General features: G+C 43.6%; 1 protein-coding gene and 1 long non-coding RNA gene across 5 annotated transcripts in view; one reads left to right on the top strand and one right to left on the bottom strand.

Moving 5' to 3' along the window:
* The window catches only part of LOC137478813 (uncharacterized), a 154,747-nt gene extending 153,956 nt beyond the window's left edge, over window positions 1-791 (bottom strand). For all 3 annotated transcript variants that reach the window (XR_011001810.1, XR_011001808.1, XR_011001809.1), the window contains exon 1: window positions 728-791. This is a non-coding gene — a long non-coding RNA (uncharacterized lncRNA). The remainder of the gene's footprint in view (window positions 1-727) is intronic.
* Window positions 770-18,875, top strand: MYSM1 (Myb like, SWIRM and MPN domains 1). Of its 2 annotated transcripts, none has more exons than XM_068198877.1 (20): window positions 770-870; window positions 2,750-2,825; window positions 3,019-3,089; window positions 3,357-3,434; window positions 3,562-3,588; window positions 4,081-4,159; window positions 4,670-4,768; window positions 5,364-6,118; window positions 6,931-7,061; window positions 7,895-7,998; window positions 8,865-8,942; window positions 10,002-10,090; window positions 10,410-10,464; window positions 10,543-10,593; window positions 11,432-11,506; window positions 12,510-12,698; window positions 12,880-13,012; window positions 14,808-14,913; window positions 15,036-15,090; window positions 15,886-18,875. In XM_068198877.1, the coding sequence occupies exons 1-20, from the start codon at window positions 812-814 to the stop codon at window positions 16,042-16,044; spliced, it is 2,469 nt and encodes an 822-aa protein (XP_068054978.1). In that variant the 5' UTR covers window positions 770-811; the 3' UTR covers window positions 16,045-18,875. The 2 variants fall into 2 exon arrangements, with proteins under 2 accessions (XP_068054978.1, XP_068054977.1); XM_068198876.1 differs by having other exon boundaries at window positions 15,033-15,090.
* The last annotated feature ends 480 nt before the right edge of the window (window positions 18,876-19,355 follow it).

The following is a 19,355-nucleotide window of genomic DNA, read 5'->3' as shown; positions in this document are numbered from 1 at the left end:
TCAATCCGGCCATGTACCCCCAGTTCCCGGCCGTGTCCCCTCAGTCCGGCAGTGACCCCTCAGCTCTCAGCCATGTACCCCCAGTTCCCGGCTGTGACCCCTCAGCTCCCGGCAGTGACCCCTCAGCTCTCAGCCATGTACCCCCAGTTCCCGGCTGTGTCCCCTCAGTCCGGCAGTGACCCCTCAGCTCTCAGCCATGTACCCCCAGTTCCCGGCTGTGACCCCTCAGCTCCCGGCAGTGACCCCTCAGCTCTCAGCCATGTACCCCCAGTTCCCGGCTGTGTCCCCTCAGTCCGGCAGTGACCCCTCAGCTCTCAGCCATGTACCCCCAGTTCCCGGCTGTGTCCCCTCAGTCCGGCCGTGACCCCTCAGTCCGGCAGTGACCCCTCAGCTCTCAGCCATGTCCCCTCAATCCGGCCATGTACCCCCAGTTCCCGGCTGTGTCCCCTCAGCCCGGCAGTGACCCCTCAGTCCGGCAGTGACCCCTCAGCTCTCAGCCATGTCCCCTCAATCCGGCCATGTACCCCCAGTTCCCGGCCGTGACCCCTCAGTCCGGCTGTGACCCCTCAGCTCTCAGCCATGTCCCCTCAATCTGGCCATGTACCCCCAGTTCCCGGCCGTGTCCCCTCAATCCGGCTGTGACCCCTCAGCTCCCTGCCATGTCCCCTCACTGCCGGGCCCGTTCCCTCAGCTCTCGCCCGCCCCAGCCGCCCTGCGCTCCGCCTACCCCAGCGCCATCTCCGCCTCCGCCGCGGCCGCTCCTCGGGGCGCTGCTCCCGCCCCTTCCCGCGATAGCGCCGGGCCCGCTGTCATGGCGGCGGCGGAGGAGCCCGAGGTGGACATCGAGGGGGACCCTGCGGCCGCGCCGGGGTGAGTGAGGGCCGCGAGGGGCCCGCTGCGGCTCGGCCAGCGCGCCCCGTCCCCCCGCGGCGGGCGGGGGTCGTGAGGGGAGAGCCCCTCCTGAGGGAGCGGCCCAGGCCGGGTGCTTCCCGCCGCTGCGGGAGAGACCTTGGAGTGTCACGGAGTGCCCGTGGAGAGGGGGCATCGTCGGGAAGGGCACTGGGAACGGGGCTGTGATAGCTCTGGTGTGAGGAGAACGCGGAACCGCCGCCATGGGATCCCCCGGAGCCCGGAACAGCGGTGCGAGGCTGCTGGGAGAATCCTTAAAATACCCACGGAGAAGGTGCTGGGTTGTGTAACTGTGTTAGCGAGGGAGGCTCAGGAAGCTGAACGCCGGGAGGGAGGTGCAGAAAACGGGTTCATAGAATCATGGAATGTTAAGGATTGGAAGGGACCTTAAAGATTTTCTAATGCCAACCCCCTGCCATGAACAGGGATATTTCCCACTAGAGCAGGTTGCTGAAGGCTTTATTCAGTCTCGCTTTGAATGCTGCCAAGGCTGGGGCATCCACAATCTCCCTGGGTAACCTGTGCCAGGGCATCACCATCCTCAATAATTTCTTCTTACTATCTAATCTAATTTTTCCTTCTTTCAGTTTGTACCCATTAGTCCTTGTCCTATCGCTACAGCTCCTGAAAAGAGTCCCTCTCCAGTTTCCCTGTAGCCCTTTCAGATAGTGGAAGTTTGCTATCAGGTCTCCACACAACCTTCTCTTCTCCAGGATGAGCAGCCCCAGCTCTCCCAGCCTGTCTTTGTAGAGGAGGTGCTCCAGTGCTCTTATCCACATCGTGGCTTCCTCTGGACTTGCTCCATCCCTTCCATGGCCACCTTACGTTGGGGACCCCAGAGCTGGATGCAGCACCTCACTCCAGGTGAGGTCTCACCAGAGCAAAGTCCTGCTGGCCACGCTGTTTGGATGCAGCCCAACATTCCACTGCTTTCTGGGCTTCAGCAAATTCACAGATAAGGGATGCTGAAGTGAGGCAGTGACTGCAGTGCCTCAAATCGAGCACTTGCACGTGCTGGGAGAGGTTTGTACCAGAGGCACACTGCCCTCAAGGAGCCCCTGGCACTGCTGCAGACAGGCTGCTGGCAAAGGGGGCTCTTGATCCCACCCTCTCCTGGGTATGCTCAAAAAGAAGCTGGAGTTGTGTTGATCTTTGGACATGGAGACTCATCCTGATCCTTTATCCTATAAAGAGATGTTTGAAGTGCTGCACAAAGCAGTTCAGAGCAGTAGGTGAGTTTAATTTAGTAGCACTGCAGGAAATATAGGGCTAATTAGTCTTTAGACAAGACTGAATGTTCTGGAAGTAAAGATTTTTGAAAACAAGTAATTACACAATTTCCTAAGGAGATCTTATGCTGCATGAAAATAAAAGGCAGTTGGTCAATGGTGTTAATCAGTGACAGATCTCTAATTAGTAGTTATTTACAGAAAAGATTAAATATAAAAACTGGATGAAGTCTGTATGAGCATGAGATTAAATACTGGGAGGAAACTCTTTCCTGTAAGGGTGGTGAGCCCTAGCCAGGTTGGACAGGGCTTGGAACAACCTGCTCTGGTGGGAGATGTTCCAGTCCATGACAGAGGGTTGGAATGAGATGATCTTCCAACCAAACCATTCCTGGATTTTATTTTATGGTTCTAACAACGCTGTGTGACAGGATTTTATTAAACCTTGTGCAAGTAGGAGGTCTCCTTAGCAGGGAAAGCAGTTTGTCTTTACAAAAAAATGCTTTTACCTTATCGGTGGTAAGTTGTAGAAATGTTAAGTGGAGATAATACAACTCAATGGCATTCAATATTAAAAATACAACGGTTCTGAACACTGGAATCTATTTCAGAGATCATGAAAACACAGCATCAAGCCTGCTGCAGGATCACTATCTTGATTCATCTTGGAGAACTGGCAACAGTCTTGTAAGTATTTTTTTAATCAAAGCTGCTTGTAGCAAGGTTATCAGAGCTTCTGTGTTCTCTCTTCCCTCCATGTACACGCTCTTTTAGGTTTTTAACCAGTGCTTCTTCCTTACTTTTAGAAACTATTTCTTCTCAGTGCTCAAGTACAGTGTGACAGAATTCAGATATTAAAATGTGTTTTTGTTGTTTGCAGCCCTGGACGTTGGACAGCAGCATTAGTGAAGAAAACAGGGCTGTCATTGAGAAGATGTTGCTGGAGGAAGAGTATCCTTTTGCTGATTTGGTTTTATGTTTTCCTTTAGAATGCTAAAAAGCCTTCTATTTCCAAAAGAGCTGGCCAAATCTTTCCCTGTTAAGGTGACTGAAGCCCTGCAAACTTCTAGGTAGATTGCAGAAATCCTGCTGTAGAAACTGCAGTATTTGTTTCTATGGCTGGGTAATTCTGAAGCAGTGTAATTTATCTGATTGTTAAAACCCTTACATGTACAAATATCTCTAATGCTTTGGAAATTTACTTAATTACTATTTCAGATATTATTTAACTAATAAATCACTTTCTGAAAAAATATGGCTCAACCAAAAGGAAGTGGAGAAAAGATCTATGAAAAGGTAAGATCTGTCTGGGAAAAATTCTTAGCTGAGTAGAAGTGAAAAGTCCTTCTAAAATCCTTCTTATTTGCTGGATATGCACCAGCAGCACAATTACTAATTTTTATTTTCACTCTTGCATTTGCAGCCCACATAAGAAAACTGGAAAAGTCATGTATGTACATTTTAACAATTGAATTGCATTTTTAAGTGTGGTGTCTGATTTTGTTAAGTTACCACATACTATTTTTTAAAAATTAAAGTTTGTTTTGTTTGGCTGTAAAAATTTATTTAAGAGACCTTTCAACTGGAAGAAATATTGTTGTGTGTAACAAGAGGCTAGAGTAAACCAGGTTTTGGGGAGTTTTTTGGTAGCACCGTGGTCTTTATGTTGCCTTTTTACCTGAACTTTTCTGTTGCCTGCTTTGCTGTATTTCTGTGCCATTGGTCACTGATGAATATTGAGTTGACTTGAATCTTCCATCATGATGGAGAAGCTGATGTGATTCTCAGTATTTTATTTATGAGTCACATTCATGTTTAGAGCAATGCTTGAGTTTTGCCAAAGATGGGGAGTAGTGCTCTTGTCAGAGGGTGCCTTGAGTGACTGGGATTGGAGAATATCTGGATTTGGGAAAGCACTGATTTCTGCTTCCTGCATTCCCAGGGTGCGTTCACCTACAAAATCACCTGGCTGTTCCTTGAAGTGGACATCAGAGGAAAAAGAGCTGTTTGAACAAGGACTGGTGAGTTTGTGTATATATTTGTTTGTTTGTTTGTTTGTTTATAATATTTTAAATTGAATTAATGAGTTGATCCTGAACAGTAAAGTAGTTGACATGAATAAGCATGTTGTATGATCGCAATGCTGCATTATCTATGAGAAGTGTAGTGTGTTCTGAAGGCAAATCAGGTAATAAAGTAAAATCCTTTACTGTTGTAAGGTCTGCAGAGATGATGTGGTTGTGCCAGTTGTAAAAGAGTTTGCTGTGCCAGGCACAAGGATTCCGTGGGATAAAAGGCAGCAGGGTGCCTGAAATGAGTAAAGAAGATCCTTCAGTTAAGAATAACAATAATTCTTAGTACTGGAAGCAGTTCCCTTCTTGGTAGAGCATAAATCGTGAGGTTCTTTACCATGGGTTTGCTGTAGTGTTTGTGCATTTAATGAATAATGAGGTTTTGAATCATTTGACACATGCAGTGCCGTGTCTGGGATGTCAGAGTTGGGGTCACTTCCATGTGCTTTGTTGTTTCAGGTGAAATTTGGCCGCAGGTGGACGAAAATTTCCAAACTGATCGGCACTCGAACGGTTCTGCAAGTCAAGAGCTATGCTCGGCAGTACTTCAGGAACAAGGTAAGTGGGGCATCCCTGGAGCTGGCAAAAAGGTGTTTGCCATTGGGTAGCTTGGTTTTAATCTGTATTTTCAGGGCACTGCTTTTAAAGCAGGTACTTTAATCATTCCCATATTCAGAGAAGTGGAATATCGTTATTTGCAGATTTAAATGTGAAGTCAGACCTGATTTAAAATTCCTAGAGTGACCACTGTTTTTATTGCTGGTATAACTAAACAATAAATGCAGTATAATTGTGGTCCCTTACACTGTTGGTTGTTAGTCTGAAAATGCTGGTTTTCTACTGCACAGCTCTTTCTGCTGTGTGTTGTAGTTTTAGCTTCAGCCTCATTTGAGATTTCATGGGCTTTAAGAAGAAATAACTACTTTCTAGGGCTTTTTGTCTGGAAATACATGTCAGTTTATACTTGGCCTAAAGTATACTTATAATGCTGTGTAAAAGTCAGTTTCAATGGATTAAAGTAAATTAAAATGATAAATTGAAGAAGAAACACTTCAGAATATCTGCTGTTGACATAAAACAGTCCTGATTATTTGGGAGGCAGACGGTTTTGGTTTGCTTTTTCCCTCCTAAATGTGTTTTACATTCTCCTAAGGCAAAAAATGGTGATTCAGAAAAAGAAGAGCCAAGTCACTGTGGGAGCAGCCTTCCCACTGAAGATGGGACAAAGGTGGAAGCTGGAAACTTGAGAGGCCGTGCAGACCCCAACCTGAACGCAGTGAAAATCGAAAAGCTGTCAGATGATGAGGAAGTGGACATAACTGATGACATGGATGAGCTACTCACTCCTGCCTTCCAGCAAGAAGCAGGAAAATCTGAATTATCTGTTATCCCAAAAAGTCCAATTGAAGAAACAAAAGCAGTGGAACAAGGTTTTTCATCTGCTGGCCACAGTTCTGCGACTGCTTTGCCTAAAGAAGATCCTCAGCACACCAGGCCAGAGACAGTGGATGCATTGGTATTTCCTGCTGTGGCAGCAACATGTTCCCAGCACCTGAATGGGGATAAATCTGTGAATTTGGATTACCAGCAGTACAACAATTTTGTTGAGAAAGCTAGACAAGGTGGACCAGTCACATGTCATGGGACTGCACAAGGAACCGATCAGGAGCCCAGTGAGGAGCAAAGAGACCTGGCTGATAATGGATTGCTTTTTCCTTCTCCCTGCCAAGTGGATGAAGATCATCAAGAGGAAGCAGAGGAGCTGAAGCCACCTGATCAAGAAGTGGAGGTTGACAGAAGCATCATTCTGGAAGAAGAGAAGCAGGCTATTCCTGAATTCTTTGAAGGGCGCCAGGCCAAAACACCAGAGCGTTATTTGAAAATCAGGAATTATATTTTGGATCAGTGGTGAGATGCATTAATTTCTTTTACTGAAATAAATGATTAAGATGTCCTGGTCTGATGTAGCTAAAACACTACTTAGCACTAATAGCTTACTTCTGAATAGAGTGAAATTAATTGTATGGTAGCTTGCCAGTGAATAGCATTATTAATGCTTCTTTTGCATCTTCCTGATTTTTTCTCTGGCATTCTGGAAGCTGAGCAATGAACAAACTTTAGCATTAAGGAAATAAATGTTCTGTACCAGAACAGTCTGCATTTATTTTGACTGTGCTATTTCCTTGCCATTTTTACCATCCTATGCATAAAAATGGTTTTAAGAAATGGTTCCTTAAAATTACCAATGACATTAATTCTGTAGCCCTGCCTTTACAGAAAGGCAGCAAGAAGTGCTAGAGCAAATAATGTTGACCAAAGGAATGGCTCAAATTAAGGATCAATTTGGAGCGGTGCTTGTACACTTAAATATTTTATATTCCATCTGCAAAGGATTGGTGTAAGGAAACATAGGTGTGGTAGGAGGCTCAAGATAATTTGGTTGCCAGTTTTGGTTTGTGCTTGCTTTGAAGTATAAAGAATTACTGAGTTTAACTCTGTCCTCATTCAGTTATCTTGTGCTCTGACAGCTTCTAGTTGCAAAGAGAGACTAAAATTCCATTTGACACCAGAGAAGTGTTGAACTGAGAAGATTCAGTGTCAGTTTAGAGGAAGGGATAAATGCACAGAGAGTGAAAACAGGACCTCAGTTAAAGTCCCCCAATTCCTTTGCTCCCCTGTGCTTTGTTCTGCTCTTTGACCAGTGCTGTGCTTTGTTTTAGGGAGAGATGTAAACCCAAATACCTGAACAAGACCTCGGTGCGGCCAGGCCTGAAGAACTGCGGGGACGTCAACTGCATCGGGCGGATCCACACGTACCTGGAGCTGATAGGAGCAATCAACTTTGGCTGTGGTAAAGATATTTCTGTTAGAATAGTGAGTAAAGAGCCTCTTCTGGTGCAGGGCTCAAGGACTGCCCAGCGTTAGGGTGTGCTGCTCACACAGAGGATGCACATTCATCCGTGCTAGGAAGGACCTTCCAAGCAGATTCTTTCATAGCCTTGGAAATCTAGAGGAGCTTGTAACCTATTAACAGGATTAGGAATTTTGGGCTTACACAAAACCTTCTATTTTTACTTTTTATTTTCCTTTCCTCGCGTTTAATCACACTCCAGTTGGTGGGATGTCTGTTTTGTTTCATGCTTTTCTGTGTGTCCTGATATCTGCTGTGTCTGAAATTCTGCCCTCCTTCTTATTAGGCAGAATTCAAGTAATTGTTTCTTTTCCTACACTAAATTATAACTGTTTTCTAAATAAACACCGATGCCTTCATCCTCAGGGCTAGTTTGTAAACAATTCAAGTGTTAAAATCAGGTCACCTGTTAAAAGTAAATGTGCACCTGTAACTTGATGTTGGTTTAGGGGCTCCGAATGAATTTTGGTCCAAAGCTGAATGACAGTCACCTGGGAGAGGAGCAGTGCCCCGCAATTACATTTTGTCCAAAGTAAAGTTATTAAAAATTAATTAACAAGGAGGTTTTGTTCTTTTGAAAGTGAAGTGGGAGAGGGCTACATCACCACTCAGAATGCTGACTATCAAGAGATGTCTTTGCTGTGAGGGTTTTGTTTGCTTTCTCCCCGTGCCATTTGCTCTTGTCACTTACCCGTGTCATTCCTGTGTGTGTGGCAGTGCTGAGCAGCCCTGAGCTCTGCTGACACGGGAATTGTCCCCTGTGTGTCCTGCAGAACAGGCCGTGTACAACCGGCCCCAGCCCGCCGACAGGAGCCGCTGCAGGGAGGGCAAGGACACGGTGGAAGCCTATCAGCTGGCCCAGCGCCTGCAGTCCATGGTACAGCCTGGGGGCAGCAGGAACAGGGGGAAAATCCTCCCAGCTTGCATTTATTTGCAAGCCAGGGCACCTCAGGGAATGTCTCCTCTCACTCAGGTTGCAGTTTCTTTAGGGTGCCCTGTGATTTGGGTGGCAGTCTTGGTACAGGTGTCTCACACCCACTCACGTGTTCAGGTACTTCACTCCAGCTGTCCTGCAGGCTTTCCCCTGCAGGCTGAACCCCACCTTCCCATAATTTATTAGCCACAAAATAGTGAAGTGCATTGCAGTGTGTGATTGAGTTGCTTGCATTTCAACTGTTAAATACAGTAGGTACATGTTATGCCTTCCTGAGAGCCCTATGCACACAATTAAATGCAGCGGTAACTCATTTGTAATTGCATGAATTACCAAGGCTTGCCAGAGTTAATTTTTATATTCACACTTAATGTAGCATTTTTAAGTACTTCACAGCAAACCAGTTGATGAGAGGAAAACTAAATCAATCCCAATTTAAAAATAATAAATTGAAATGTAAAGAACTGTAGCATACACTAAATGCAAACACACTGAGTTTGTGGCTTGGTGTGTTGTCTGAGCATTAATTCAGAGCTGGATATCAGTGCCCTGTTGTTGTCAGGGGTGCTGATGTTCCATGGAACACTAACAGGCGTTACAGCCTTAAACACCAAAAATTTTACTGATGATAATTCAGGACAGATTGTGAACTACTTAATTCTACAGAAATCCAGGGTGTTCTTTATTTTCTGGGAACATGTTGGAGTGTCAGTACCTTTCCTGGGGCAGTGACCTTTTGTCTGCCTGGATGAAGGAAATGCAGTTTTTTCAGGGTAGCAGCTTTGACTCATGGTGGTTTCTTGCCTCAGCGCACGAGAAGACGGCGAGTGCGGGACCCTTGGGGAAACTGGTGTGATGCAAAGGATTTGGAAGGACAGACATTTGAGGTAACCCTCCTGTGTTTTAACCTTAAATCATCAATTCTTGCTAATTGCTGGCAGGTGCTGTTGCATCAAACAGACAAGGGAACAGTTGTGTCATAGGGATTTAACCTCCCTTGTGGAAGTGTAATTTGAAAGTAGTGCAGCAGCTGGTACATCTTCATGCTGATAAATACAGCTGCATTTGGGGTTTGCACGGGGGCTTTATGCCCATAAAACTTGTTGCCTTGTAGGAGATTTTCATGACCCGTTGCTTTCAGTTAACTGCCTTTACGGGTAAGGGTAGGAGATGGGAGAATAACATTTAAGTGTTATTTTTTCAGTCCCGTATGGTTTCCTTGTGCTCATTATGCAGGTGATAATGAGTTCCTAATATTAATTCTGCTACTAGCAATATCCCCAGTAATACTGTGGTTTATTAAGTGCTTAAAAAATTCATGCAAGGTTACATATTTTATGGGAGAATTGGAAAGAGAATACATGTCTGTTCCTACAATTAAAAATTACATGAAAAGTGAAGAACTGTAAACATCCAATTTTCCTGTATATGAAGCCTTCTTAATTTTCAACCTTTCAGTAATTGCCTGTAGCAATTACTTCCATAATGGTATCATGCCATCCCTATTTTTGTGTAACTGTGGGTTAATAATTCCAACACTTCCTGTAAAATACATATTTGGATGGAAATAAAGGTTGAAAACATTCATCACTAGGGAGGGGGCATGATAAATTCTGGCTGTGGTTTGTAATGGCAGATTGTCACACCTGGATTTACACCTGGTTTGTGATGTGGGCTGTGATTTTACTGAATTTGAAGGATTTGGAGGCTGAGAGAATTCTCTTATCAGGCACCTTGTGGACTTGATCTCAGATTGTCATTCCTTCCTTGGAATGACACTGCTTGGTTCTGCCATGACTCTTGCCTCTATCCTGACTAGTCTTGTAATACACAAATTATATTAAGAGGGCAGGGATATCAAGAATTTATTCTGGGATGGTTTTGCAATCAGGGCTGAAAAAGCACTTCAGACATTAAAACATTCCATTTTAAAAAAATCTTTTCAGCATCTCTCAGCTGAAGAATTAGCAAGAAGGAGAGAGGAAGAAAAACTGAAACCTGCAAAATCTTCTAAAAGCTCGAGACAAATCAAAAGGTATTTGATCACATTGTGTTCAGACATAGGTCTGCTAGAAATGGAACAAATGTCCTGTGTAGTGTCAGGCTGGAGCCCTGCACAGCATTAATATGTATCCTGGTCTGAAATAGCAGGGATGCTTTTCAGATGTTCCATGTTGGAATTCAGGAGTGTGGGAAGTGACATTTCTGTATTTGGTGGAAGCCATGCTAATGTGGGATGAGAAAATCCAGTGAAGAAAACAAGGTTATTCCTCCTCTGCCAAGGAGACAGTGGGAAACTTGAAAAGTTTCCTGACTGTCCTGCATCTTTAGAGAAATTTTCTTTCATTTTATAGTTCCTTTGATCCCTTTCAGCTGATCCCATGCTGTTTGTTCACGGAAGAAAAGCAGGTATGTACCTCTGAGTGAATTACTGAGAAGGCTCCATTGCTTGGGTTACTTTTCTTATTATTGTGTTTATCATTTCAGGAACCCTTTCAGGTGAAAGTGTCTTCTGAAGCACTTTTAATAATGGATTTGGTGAGCATGAAGTTTTATCTTTCAAAAAGCTGTGATGTGTATGCTGTGGGTTTGGTTCTTTTTTTTTTTAATGAGCAACATAACAAGACCAAGAAAATAAAACAGGGAAGCTGTGGCTGCCCCATCCCTGGAAGTGTTCAAGGCCAGGTTGGGTGGAGCTCTGAACAACCTGTTCTAATGGAAGGTGTCCCTGCCCATGACAGGGGGGATAATGAGATAATCATTAAGGTTCTTTTCAACCCAAACCATTCTGTGATTTTTTTTTCCCCAGTCAGACCTAGAAGTGTGAGAATTTAGTATTAAATAAAGCCCCTAAAAATGAATGGGTTTTGTATTGTGCTTAATATACAACTATTGACCTTCTAGAAAAACTAATAAGATCTTTGCTACTTTACTGAGAGCTTTACTACTTACTACTCTCTGTCATACTTTAAATCTAATTTGCTTAAAGCTACTTTCTGAAACAGACTGCCCTTCTGAAATCCATGGCTTCATTTTCTCCCGGTGTGGGAATTGATTTTGTGTTTGCAAAGCAATGTGTAGGTTTTTTCAAGAATAACAGGCTGTACCAAAATAAGTGCAGTTGTTCAGCACTGCCCAGGCTGTAGTTTTTGAAGCCAACATTGCCTTGTGTATGGAAGTGTTGCACCCTTGCACTACATCTGTGGTGTATCTATAATAAGCAAATTTAATCTTTTCTGTTTGCTTTAAATGGAAGTACTGGCTATTTGAGAGTCTTGAGTTGTCTTGAGTTTTCCTTCTACATATCCTTGAGAAGTCACTGCCTTGTGAGAAATCCCACAATTTGGACTTTCCTTCTTGTTTGATCTCATTCCAGCACTCTCACGTGTCTCTGGCAGAAGTGATTGGGCTGCTCGGTGGAAAGTACTCTGAAGCTGATAAAATTGTGGAAGTAAGCGTTTGTCTTTTCACATTTTCTCTATAATATTAAAACTGAAATGATCATAGGTACAATTTGAATAGATGTAACTTATTTCTAAAAGGCAACTAATTTAATATATTAAAGTTGAAGGTCATTACTGTAGTCTTGAAATATGAGAGTCCAGCTTACATTCAAATGTCAGCTGCATCATGAGGAAGATCTGCTAAATGCCTCTTAAAATTTTGTAAGTTTTCTGTAACTGATTCACAGAATTACCAGGTTGGAAGAGACTTTCAAGATTATCAAGTCCAACCCATGCCCTAACACAACTGAACCCTGGCACCCAGTGCCACATCCAGTCTTTTTTTAAACACAACCAGGGATGGTGACTCCATCACCTCCCTGGCCAGGCCATTCCAGAACAGGAATGACTGTTTCTGTGAAAAACAATTTCCTAATATCCAACCTATATTTCCCTTGGTGCAGCTTGAGACTGTGTCCTCTGGTTCTGTCAGACTACAACCACCTTTCAGCGAGTTGTAGAGTGGGATAAGGTCACCTCTGAGTCTCCTTTTCTCCAGGCTAAGCAACCCCAGCTCCCTCAGTGGTTCCTGACAGGGTTTGTGTTCCCAGCCCCTCTCCAGCCTCGTTGCCTCCTCTGGATGCACTCGAGCGTCTCAATGTCCTTCCCAAACTGAGGGCCCCGAGCTGGACACAGCACTCAAGCTGTGCCCTCACCAGTGCCAACAACAGGGGCAGAATGACCTCCCTGCTCCTGCTGGCCACACTATTCCTGATCCAGGCCAGGATGCCCCTGGCCTTCTTGGCCACCAGGGCACACTGCTGGCTCGTGTTCAGTCTGCTGTTGACCAGCACCCCCAGGTCCCTTTCTGCCTGGGCACTGTTCAGCCCCACCGACCCCGACAACATTGCAGGAGGTTATTGTGGCCAAGATGCAGGACTCAGGCACAATAACCCCCTGCAGCCTGATGGAGGTTCCTTGCACTGGTGCAGCCGGAGGTTCTTTCCCCAGGTGTGTGCAGCAGAGCCGTGCAACAGCCTGAGCACAGGCCTGCAGTGCGAGATGGACCCGGTGTCCCAGACTCAGGCCTCGGAGTCGCTGGCGGCCAGGGGCTTCCAGGTCATCGGCTGGTACCACTCCCACCCCGCCTTCGAGCCCAGCCCCTCCATCCGCGACATCGACACGCAGGCCAAGTACCAGGTACAGCAAAGGCACACCAAAACACCCAGCAGCCCCAAAGCCTCCCTGGGCTTCAGCTGCTGCACCAATGTACCTTACATCAGCTCAGCCTGAACTGACATAAAAGCTGCTCTTTAGGTTTCGGCATTGCTGTTCTGAATAAGACTGGATTTTTGTATGTGGTGTTTTTGGTGTTTTTTAGAGCTATTTCTCCAGGGGTGGTGCCATGTTCATTGGGATGATCATAAGTCCTTACAACAGGAATAATCCTCTTCCCTATTCCCAGATCACCTGTCTGGTCATTAGTGATGAGATCAGTTCTGATGGTTCCTATCGTAAGTACCCCTATTTAATCCAGTGTCTTAATTCTCCTTTTCCTTTTGAGTGTTACAGGGAAGATGTCTGGTTTTGAACCTGAGAAATCAGTATTTATGTATTTATATTGGTAATACAAAGGCAATATATATAAATGGTGTCATTTATAATGGTAACATGGGCTGGGTAAACCCAGGAATTTCACTGAGACACTGTGGGTTGTCTGTGCTGTCAGGGTAGGAGTACACAAGTATAAATATGCACGAGATTGATCTTCTGTGTTAGTAGTTCCCACAATTCCTGAAAGAAGTGAAAGGGCTGGGACACAGGTCCCTGTTATTTACATACAGAATCCATGTGAACGGCTTAGAAACTGTTTCCCATGTCTTATTGGCCTGTGTTACAATATTCTGAACAGATTCTCTACTCGAGAAGACAGAAGTAAATAGTAAAGAATTGGCTGCTACAGTGGCCAAAAATCCTCAATTTGTGAGTAATGTGGCATTCAGCAGGTCAGAGGATCAAAGAAATGTGCCAGCTGTCCAGAGGAATACAAGACACGAAAGCTGAAATGGTGCTGGCATGAACCCCCACCTAAGGGAACAAATTCCTGATTAAAAATACCATTGGCATTTCATGAAAACAGGATCTTTTCCTTTCTTGAACAGTTAAGGCCTAGCACATAAAATTTGCTGTATTGCAAGTGATGATCAGATCTTCTGCTCTTTTCCTGACATGGATTGGAGGAAAATTCCCCTGATAACAGTTGATGGTTCTGGTAGCTGCCCTTTCTCTCTCCTCCTCCCTCTGTTTGTGAAGTCCTGGTATTTGCCTCCACATTCCAAGGTTTCCAGTTCTCTTGGCACAGCTGTAGCTGAGGCCTTGTGAGCCCACAGTTGCCTGTGTTTTTTCCAGTGGAAGCAGACAAGGGAGCCCATCTGCCTGGAGCCTCGCTGCATGGTCCTGGGCCAGGGGCAGCAGTGGCCACATCTGTGCCTCAGTTCCTGTTTACCACCCTGAGACTCCTGCACTTTTATCCTCTTCTCCCACACATCCCACCCTTGTGGGGGGCAGTTAAAATACTGACAAACTCTATTGCCCTGAGAAGTAGACATTTTTGTAGTTGTGTGCATTTTCCGTCAGAGGATCTCAGATTTCTGTTTCGTTCCTGAAATCAAGGTTTTACAAAATGCCATCTCCTCTGGCTCTTTGGAAATGATTTACTGAAATGTATAGTCTCTTTCTTTCTCCCTGATTTTTGGTAAACTAATCATGTCCTGCAAATAATTTTCTGATGGTTCTTTAAAAATGTTTTCTAGAATTCTCTTCCCCCACCTGCAGTAAACTAGAAGAATGTCTTCATTTCTGAGCAATTTCAATTTTTGAAATTGAAAACAATAGTCAGCACTTCACCATCAGCCCGTTCATACTGAAAAACCAAACCTTTTTTATTAATTTAATAACCTTATCACTCTTAGACTACAAAAGTGCAACTAAGTTAGAAACACTCAATTCATTTCTTCATTTCTGAGTTTGTTGTAGATTTCTGTCCTTCCTTATGGAACAGGAATTGGCAAGAGCAGGAAGCAGAACGGATTTGTTCCTACTCCCACCAGAATTAAATTTGGAATCCAAAACACGTCATCCTTTAACCTCCTTAATGTTGTCAAGTAACAGAACTACAGGCTTCTGCAGTCAGTAATAAATGAGGAACAGTTATGGGGAAGGAAGGGATAGCACCTAAACTAAACAGGAAAAAAAAAAAACAGTGGAGTGTAGCAGAAACACTGAATAATGATCTTCAATTGGTTGCAGGCCTGCCCTACAAATTTGAAATGGAACAGATGTTGGAGGAGCCTCAGTGGGAATTAATATTTGAAAAAACAAGGTGGATAATTGAGAAATACAGATTTTGCCACAGGTTTGTGTCCACTTCTGTTACAAACAGCCAGGTTGGAATTTTTATACATTTATTGTTACTTTTCAGTCAAGACCCATGGCTGCTTTCTCCAGCACTCCTGTTTGTTTTTCTTCCAACAGCAGCGTCCCCATGGATAAAATTTTTCATAGAGATTCTGACCTGACTTGTTTGCAGAAAGTAAGTTTTCTTATCTTATTTTTATTATGTTAGATTTTTTTAAAATGCAAATCTGTTTCATGTCAGAAGTCACCTGGAGTTACACTTTTACAAATAAGAGATGTAAATTAATGATAATAAATTATTTTTGTGGCACAGCTTATTTGCTTACAACACAGTGAGAATAAAGGTCCTCCTCTCAGAGAGGTTGGGGGTGTGCAGACACCAAGTTTGACCCTCAGTTTGGAGAGGAATTAATGGCAATTAATTACTCAGGTCTCTCCTCAGCATTTTGTGTGCTTTCAGTGTCAAGACCTGCACACGTCTCAAGAGCAGAGTTGGCCTTCCTGGTCCTTTGTTCCATCAGTAAAACAATGCTGTGCCGTGTTTCTCATGAATAAGTAGGAACTTTATTTTTCCAGTCAGTGTAGTCCCTGCTCTGGAGCTCTGACTAATGGCAGCTGTACCATTATTACACAAACAAGACAGAAACTCTGCCCAAAGCAAAAGACATTAAACAGAAAACTTGCACACAGCAATTGCACACATTGATTTTTTTGTTCTCTCTCAATGCATCTTTGCTTATAAAGTGTAAATCTAAACTTGAGTTGGTAGAATGCTCTGAAATTTAGTGGTTGGGTAATTGGTTTTAAAGACTTGGGTTTAGATCACCCTGTTCCTTTTAAATTTATAATGTACAAACACTTTTTGTAGTGTTCTTCCTAAATAAATAAATTAAAATCTCTTTGCAGTACTTATCACATAAAAGAGGGAGGAGATGACAATTTAAAACAGATTTCCTTTTCTTTTGCCTAGCTTTTGGAGTGCATGAGGAAGACTTTGGGCAAGGTAACAAACTGCCTCATTGCTGAAGAGTTCTTGACTCAGATAGAAAACTTATTTCTTTCCACATACAAGAGTGAAAAAAATGTTGAAGGAAGTGAGAATGAACGTTCACACCAATTGCCAGTGTGATGGCTTTGGAATTTCGGTTTCATTTTTTAATTTCTTCCCCTCCTCTCCATTATGTCAACTCTTTCAGAATTGTTATCCCTTTTAATAGTGACTGTTAAGAGTCCAGTGTCATCTCATTGTTGTGGTTTAAAAACACTTCGAAAGCTCCTGATGTGTGTGACCTGTGTGCCCAAGGAATGCTTAATGCTAATGAGCGCCATGGAGTTAATGATTGAGCAGCCTGATGTTTGGGAAGGAGGACACCCTGTCAAGAATGCTGTGCATCAGTCTGCAAGCAGAGCTTCTCCTCTCTCAAGTCTTTCAGTTTGGGAATTTTCTCTAATGTTTTTATCTACAAGTGCACCTCTGACTCAGGATGGGTTTGTTCCTTTGCTTTAGGGAGTGTAAGTTTGAATGAGTTCACAAAAGGGATACTTAACTGAAATGAGAGTTTTGTAGCTCAAACTTTCCTGGTGTCCAGTAAGAAGTTTCATCCAGTTGTAGCAAAATACATCACCCAATTTCTTTTTTTTCTGTTATTTTTCATATTACTTTTCCCCCTTGATTGTGATGGTCAAGTAGCTTTTTGGCACATTCTTTGCCACCTTTGCTTCTAATATTGGGGAGAAAAAGCTGACGAGTTTCATGACTTCTCAGTAGTGGATGTGCTTGTTTCCAGTGGAAATGATAACTCCTGTCCTACTACAGGTTACTTCTTTCTGACCTTCCATTCTACAGGGAGGTTTTATGTTGTTCTCCAGATCATTGTGGTTTGTTCACTTCTAATTGCCACTGTTTCCTGTGGAAACCAGAGCTCCTGATTGATGGCAAACGGAGTGCAACGAGCAGAAAAGGATTTGTGAAGAAAAAAAAAAATCCCCACTTTTTTATTCAGAGTCTTCTCTATAATGTACAGTTCAATAGAAAAACACTTGTTTATATCAGTTCCTCAATTATCATTTCATACAGTTATATATTTAGATAAATCAGCCACAGATTGATCTTGATTGAGAAGTTTCCTGATTGCAACTTGGAAATGTTTCATGAGCTGTATCACTGTGAATATTTTTAGAAAAAATGTGCTTTAAATGTTGCTTTTTAAATACTAAGGGAGCTTGACTTGTCTACAGATATTACTATTTACACATGTTTATCTTGGGCAGATTTTCTCAGAGAGGTCTAAAATATATTTGAAAGTTTCAAGCAAGACTTGGAGTTTATATCTAGAGGGAAGACAGTGGACCCACTTTTTATTTTAAGAAAATGTGTGTGTATAAATATATATATATATAGTTCTACATAACATAAATGGAATTCTGAGATTTTGTATGTTTCAACTTTTTGTTTGTGTAAAGAGATTGAAAAGCTTTAAAAACATAGAGTTACATCCCAAGGAGGGAACTCCTTCACGGAATTAATGTTCTGTTTCTGTCAGGCCTCATGAGTCTCTCTGTCACTAAGGGGAAGGAGCAGAACCCAATCAGGTGAAAATGTGAGCCCTTGAAAGTCAGTGGTTTTCCCACATTTAAGAGCTGTGGACTCAAAAGTACCGGTGGGTGTTGTGTGCTCTCTCTATGTTCAGATGTGCTGGTGCACAGCTGTAGGCCCCACTGCTGTGTGTAATTTACCACTTGGTGTATCCATCTCTCTCTGGCCTCTTGGCTCAGTCTGCGTTGACTCTAAACTCTCATCTCTGGGGCTTCCTGACCACCACTCTTGCATGGATTCCTGGATTCCTGGCTGAGCTACACTCCAGGTGGGAGAGCATTCCTGCTTATCAGTCATGGGGTGTTGGGTTGCAGTTTTGCAGTTTTCTGGAAAATCCCCCAGTGCCAATGTCCTGACAGTTCTAGTTAGAGCTGCTAGGAGGAGGATTTTCAATTTCTATTGTCACAGCACCATGAAGTAGATACTGCTCCTTGTCCACACCCTATTCCCAGCCCTTTAGGGATGAGTCAGGATTACCCAGGTAGTGCTAACAGTGTCCTGGCTGCTTCCCTCTTTAATGACCAGTGAGGTAAAGTCACACAGTTGTATTGTTGTATTTAACAGTGGTGTTATATAAGGACATTTTTGAGTAACCCAGACTTTTGAAGCGATTTTTCTGAGGATGTGGGGCAGGATTGAGCCTTTGACATGCACATAAAGGCTCCAGAATTCCAAGTGTTTGTTGTAGGGTGGTGTAGAGAAAATACAATGCTTGCACCATCAGGATCCAGTCTAGCACGCAGAATCCTCTAGGAGTTGGGAAGATCACAGTTGTGATGCTGAGCAATGATTTGTTGACAGGAGGCAGGGTAAGAAAATAAACTGACCTACTTTTCATCATTTAGTTTCACTGAGTGGTTAATGATATGAGTTTGGAAGTTGCATGCTTCCCAGGAAATAAAAATCTGTTTAACTAATATACCAGTTCTACCAAACACATTTTAGGCATGCAATTTTTTTAATGAAAAAGCTTTTTTTTTCCCAATCCAGGCTTTGTTTCAGTGGACCTGTGCAGACTAACCTGCTGTTCCTTTCGATAGGACTAATGTTAGACCTTACCAAGTTGTTGCTCAGGACATGAGAAATTGTTGAGGAGTGAGTAATATGATACAGTTAAAACTGGAATTCAGCAGGTTAGAAGAGAAAAGATAAATTAACAAAAAAACCCACAAAATAAACCCAAACAACCCCTCCCAAGATATCACGTCTGGCAAATATCCCTATGGGCATTTCTTGGCTGAATCATGTTTTGCTCTCCCAGTTACCAGAAGTGCTGCCTCACAGGGATGCAGATCTTGTGTTCAAGGGGAGGGAACATCCCTAATTTTACTTTTTTTGAACTAACCAACTTGCCAAAAACAATTCAGCTGAAATAAATAAAACCAAGAAAAACGTTAACGCTGTTGCCATTGCTATTCATTCAGTACTTTTTTTCCTTTGCTTGCTTCTCTGCTATTTCTGCCTGGTGATAGACAAGAGTCTACTAATAAAGGCTGCACATGCAATACCCAGAAAGATGTGTGTATTTGTAACAGCTTGTCTCCCAGCCGGGTCTGGAATGTCTTTGTTCCGTGTCGGTGGCCCGGGCCGAGTGACAGAGCGAAGCTCGGTTCCAGCAGAGGGAGCTTTGTCACAGCGCTGCGGGAGAGGTTCGGAACTCGGAGTAAAACTGTTCTTAGGAGTGTGTGTAAAGCCGCGGCCAGGGAGCGCGTCCAGGGCAGGAGGGCCTCGCTGGGGAGGTGTTTCCCTCAAGGTTTTACACGCGCTGTGCTTCAGTCTCGCTCAGACGATGAGCCGGTGGTGCTGGGGGCAGGGATGCTGGGATGGTACCCAGTGTTTGGCAC

This window comes from Anomalospiza imberbis, chromosome 9 (genome assembly GCF_031753505.1).
Source record: "Anomalospiza imberbis isolate Cuckoo-Finch-1a 21T00152 chromosome 9, ASM3175350v1, whole genome shotgun sequence".
In the NCBI taxonomy this organism is placed as follows: Eukaryota; Metazoa; Chordata; class Aves; order Passeriformes; family Viduidae; genus Anomalospiza; species Anomalospiza imberbis.
This window is presented reverse-complemented; position numbering and strand designations above follow the sequence as displayed.